Here is a 4,597-nt window from a genome sequence, read left to right as displayed (position 1 = left end):
TTTTTTTAATATTTTCAAAATTATGTAATTCAAATTCTTATATATTTTTATACATCCACACAAGAAAAGTTTCATCAATGAATCCTAAAAATTCATTTTTTAAGCTTTAGTTTGATATAAAACTTGTTTACATTCCTCAAAGTTGAAAATTTGCTAAATCTGAAAAAAAGTCCTAAGCTAAACTTGATGTCTCTTTTGTTTAACACACCAAAGATATATCAAACCTGCATATACAATCGTTTTTATTCGTTTCACTATATCGTAAGTTACAAAAACACATTTTTAGTGGGGTAAATATTTCAAGTCGGCGATTTAGCCTGACCCTAGGCTGCCTAAAAAATTGGCCTGCAGAGATATCATTTTAGTCGAGGTTCGCTTCATTTAGTCGTAGTGCAAGTCGAAGTTCGTTTTAAGAATACGAAATGACGTAATTTTTAAGTTTTAGCTCGAACTACGACTAAAGTTTGTTTTAAGAATACCAGGGTTAATTAAAATAGGTCATTTATTTTATGAATTTTAGCATGTATATTGCGGGCAATGAATTTATTTTTGAGGATGAATGAATGTCTTGAATCTTGAATCTCACTAATACCACATCAACTACTAATAAAACAAGAATCAATTAATTTGTTGGTAGTATATGGAAAAGAAGAAATTCTTCAAATTAAATTCAATGATTTACAAACTAATTATCATATTTTTAACATCACTGAGTCAAAGGATGCTGGTAATCATGAATTTCCGCAATTTTCTGGCCGCTGCAATAATCTCCCACTCTCTGATGTTCCCAGCTCGACCCTACTCTTCACAAAATTTAGCCTAGGTCTACCTTTACCTCTCTTTTCAGTGACGTAACTAATTTTATATTTATTTAAAACATTTAATTATACAATGTATACACCTTCTAAGTTAGCAGATGCACCAAAAACTCAAGTCAGAGGCTTTTTATTTAGTATTATGCATTGCAAATTTAAAATACAAAATATAGTCAATAGACAACAACCAATGACTAAAACCTACATCCTACAGTGTGATATATACTATACATGTAGTTCACATTTGGTGGCAATCCATGATAGAAGTAAAAGTATGTATAAAAATACTATAGTTGTGTACATACCTCCTTGGTGTACTATTATACCTCGTTTTCTTTTTCCTAGATTATAAAGAAATTATTTGAATCATTATCAACAGTGAAATGTAAAAATTGTTTTATATTTCTAAGATGTGTGCTTACCATCTACTATCAACAAAATCATATAGATCAATGACAAGTTATAATCTAAAAAAAAAAAAAGATTGTTGTACAGTAATATGAAAAGAAATTATCACACAGCTTAAAATACCCTGGTATCGCAAGAGCAATTTAAAATTATGTCAAAAAAATGCATGCTAAGTACAACCAATGAAATTAAGAAATAGCCTCTTTCCTACTGTACACTAGCCTTCCACCTAGACTAGCAGCTGTGTAAAATCACCTAGCGAAAGAGTTCTGGTGATGGGATTATTTTATCCAGGCCTAGTTTAGAATGCCAAAAATCCTTGTCGGTTTTGTCTAAATGTACATATGAATTAATCAAATGTGTTCTGAAGAATTTACGAAGCACCATTCAGAATTTCAATAATTTCATGAGTTTGCCTAGCCTTGGATTACAAATATCAGTGAAATATGTTTCACTGAGGCCATTCTGAAAAGTTGCCTGTTCACCAGGTAGGCAAAAAATTATCTAGTAGTGATTTTTTTACTAAGTATACATAGGCCTTCTTTGTTTTCATAATAGCCTATTACAAGCAAGTCAATCACCAAAAAAAAAAACATCAGAGTCCTGCAAACCCACATCTAGCCCCACGATTCCCACACACATAAATAGGCTTTTTTTAAATTTATTTTATAAGCCCAAAAAATTTAACTCACGTTTTATGTTGATGCTGTTATGAAGTGTTTGATACTAGGACTACTACTCCTAAGAAACTAACTACAGTAGTGAGAAACACTCCCACAAAGAAATACAAGGTCATGCACAAAGTCTGATTCTTTGTACGCCGCCATCGGAATGCAAGCATGCCTCTGCGAAGACAGAAGTAGATCACATACTAAAATAGCAAACTGGATATTTTTAGATACACATTCCTTGGTAATGAAGATGCTGTTAATGTTCACCTATTATTTCAATTCAGAGAAGATCAGTCTTAACTTCATTGATAAGAATGCTATGGTGCTTGTTTTTCCGTTTGTGATAATTATCTAGTAGGGAGGGAGAAATTTTAGTTTAATATGTTCTGTTTTGTTTTTGTTTCGTCTTGCAGGTTTCTACTATCAATCCCTGCAATTTAGTTTTTCTGAATCACTTTGTGCTCTCATTCTGCACAAATTTATATGATGTAGTCTTTACCAGTAGAAAGACTTAATAATTAACCTAACTATGGAGTAGTATACTACTGTTGCACAGCAGTCCATCATGTATGTAAAATGCAGGAAAAGCACTAAATTGCTCTCCTCGGATTACTAAGTAGAGCAATTGCTCTCCTTGAAAATGTCCCAATTGAATAAACACTGCACAATCCTCGAATAAACTCCCACTTCAGAGCCCCAGTTGGAGTAAAGCCTGTCAAAGAAACACCCTGAGGACACAAAATATCATGTTTTTTGTGTCACATGTGCCGCACCTATTTTTAATCTCCAAACTGTTCTCAAAATGTTAATTTTCGATTGTGTGGGTTTCAACAATAATGCTAGTTAAGTTTATTCATATTTAATATTATAAAATACTTAATGAGCATATTTATCTATTATTCACTCCATAAATTTTAATATTATTATGGTGACTACCAAAAGTGGATATTTACCTAAAAAGATTCTATGCATAAGTTCAAGAATGGGCAGTTTGGCAGATGACGTATGCCCTTTCTACAGTTAAATTACAGTAAAAAGTTTTTTATAGCACATACTAATTTCATATTTTTCCTGGAGTCATTTAGTTTCCTGGTAAATCGAGGAGCATGGTTAATTGCTCTCCTGAATGAGTGTTCAAGTAGCACGATTGCCCTCCTTAAAAATGGTGGACTGGCACAGTAAACTCTTATAATGAAGGGCGATTGTTTTTTGTATTTTCCTGATCACTTGATCACAGAGTCAAAAAATGCCATGGTGTGACGCACAACTAACCAAACACCTGACCACATGATTTGCTTAGGCCTTAGGCCCTTAAAAAATTAATATGGCATACCAGCAAACATTTTGAGATCTTGTGTTATGTGAAGTGATATTATTTATTACACTTCAGTACCATACTAATATATTTAATAATACAGTACAAACACCAAAATTATCTGCACTCACTGTCACTTGTATACCAACCCTGGGGGGGGGGGGAGGGGTGCAGCAGCCACTCCAAAACATGATACACTTGCTCTACCTATTTTACTGGTGTCGGTTGAACTACTATTACGGCCATGTAACCTACCAAATTAAACTTGCACTGGTTCCCGATGGCAAATAAGACCACGGTTCTGTCTGTTCCCGATCCCTACTGTTTGTGGCTATGTATCAACGGTAGGTTTACAGGTTTAACACGGAGGTTAGCAAAAAATCTTCGCTAAAATCTTGTGAAAAATTATGCTACTTTGATATGGGACGGAGCAGGAACTTTAACTACCAATTTTAACTAGGTATTTCCCACACTTGTGCTACCAAGTCCTCAAATATACCCTATACATAATGAAACTCTTCCATAAATTCCCACACTTGTGCTACCAAGTCCTCAAAATTACCCCCCGCAAATGCGGCATCTACCCGTATAGAAATATTTAAGAGTGAGTCCCTGGGTCATTTTGCAATTGGGAGATTCGTAATTGGGAGATGCTGTTACATTGCACAAAAAAAATAAGTCAAATATCAATATTTTTGACCCAACAACTTAATTATTGATTTTTTCCAAATGTTAACTTGTGACTTTGGGTTTTGTGGGAACATGTATGATAAATATTTCACTTTGAATCCTAATTCTATTTTACTTCAATTCAGAGAATTTTATTCAAATGAATTTTTTACTATATTTGAATATGCCCTGCTAAGGTGGTAAGTAATCTGTGCAATGGTTACCTTTTAACCACTGGAGGCTTGGCTGCAGCATTAGGTTGTGCTTCTGCTTGTTGTAAGCTTGAAATAAGTGTTTCTTCATTTGACTGATCAACCTACAAGATTAATAAGATGATTTCCTTTCAATCTTCACTCAATTGTGAGAAAACTAAACTAAATGTACTATATTTTATGCAAGTGTAAAAAACTGGTTTTATGCAAGGTAGAAACTGATAAAACACAAGCATAATATTAAACTAGAAATTGCAAATTGCAAGTGAAGTGCTGCGAAGTACAACTGCATAAAATGTTCTTCGAACAAAATTATTAAGCGAATCAAGTGAAAATAATGAATAATAAAAATATAACAAATAATATGAGCACGACCCATTGTCAATATTAGAACAGCGTTGGTACCGTGTACAATAGTGTTTTGCTGCAGTGACATCTCTCTGCTGGCGACTCGCTGCTGCTGCTGCTGGCGATGACTCGCTGCTGGCGAATCGATCTGCGCATGTG

At 33.9% G+C, this 4,597-nt stretch overlaps 1 protein-coding gene across 5 annotated transcripts in view; it reads right to left on the bottom strand.

Moving 5' to 3' along the window:
* Positions 1-4,597, bottom strand: part of LOC117124584 (inactive histone-lysine N-methyltransferase 2E-like) — a 61,115-nt gene that overhangs the window by 15,635 nt on the left and 40,883 nt on the right. For 4 of the 5 annotated variants that reach the window (XM_033270880.1, XM_033270910.1, XM_033270894.1 and 1 more), the window contains exons 13-14: positions 4,103-4,194; positions 1,121-1,156 (exon numbers count right to left, since the gene is read on the bottom strand). In XM_033270880.1, coding sequence (XP_033126771.1) covers positions 1,121-1,156; positions 4,103-4,194 — 128 coding nt within the window. The remainder of the gene's footprint in view (positions 1-1,120; positions 1,157-4,102; positions 4,195-4,597) is intronic. The other variant, XM_033270902.1, reaches the window with a different exon arrangement.

The sequence above is a fragment of the Anneissia japonica genome, unplaced genomic scaffold (genome assembly GCF_011630105.1).
Source record: "Anneissia japonica isolate Jap-2015-1 unplaced genomic scaffold, ASM1163010v1 scaffold1244_len109368_cov187, whole genome shotgun sequence".
Taxonomy (NCBI): domain Eukaryota; kingdom Metazoa; phylum Echinodermata; class Crinoidea; order Comatulida; family Comatulidae; genus Anneissia; species Anneissia japonica.
The sequence above is the reverse complement of the archived record's forward strand: the minus strand, read 5'-3'. Positions and strand labels throughout refer to the sequence as shown.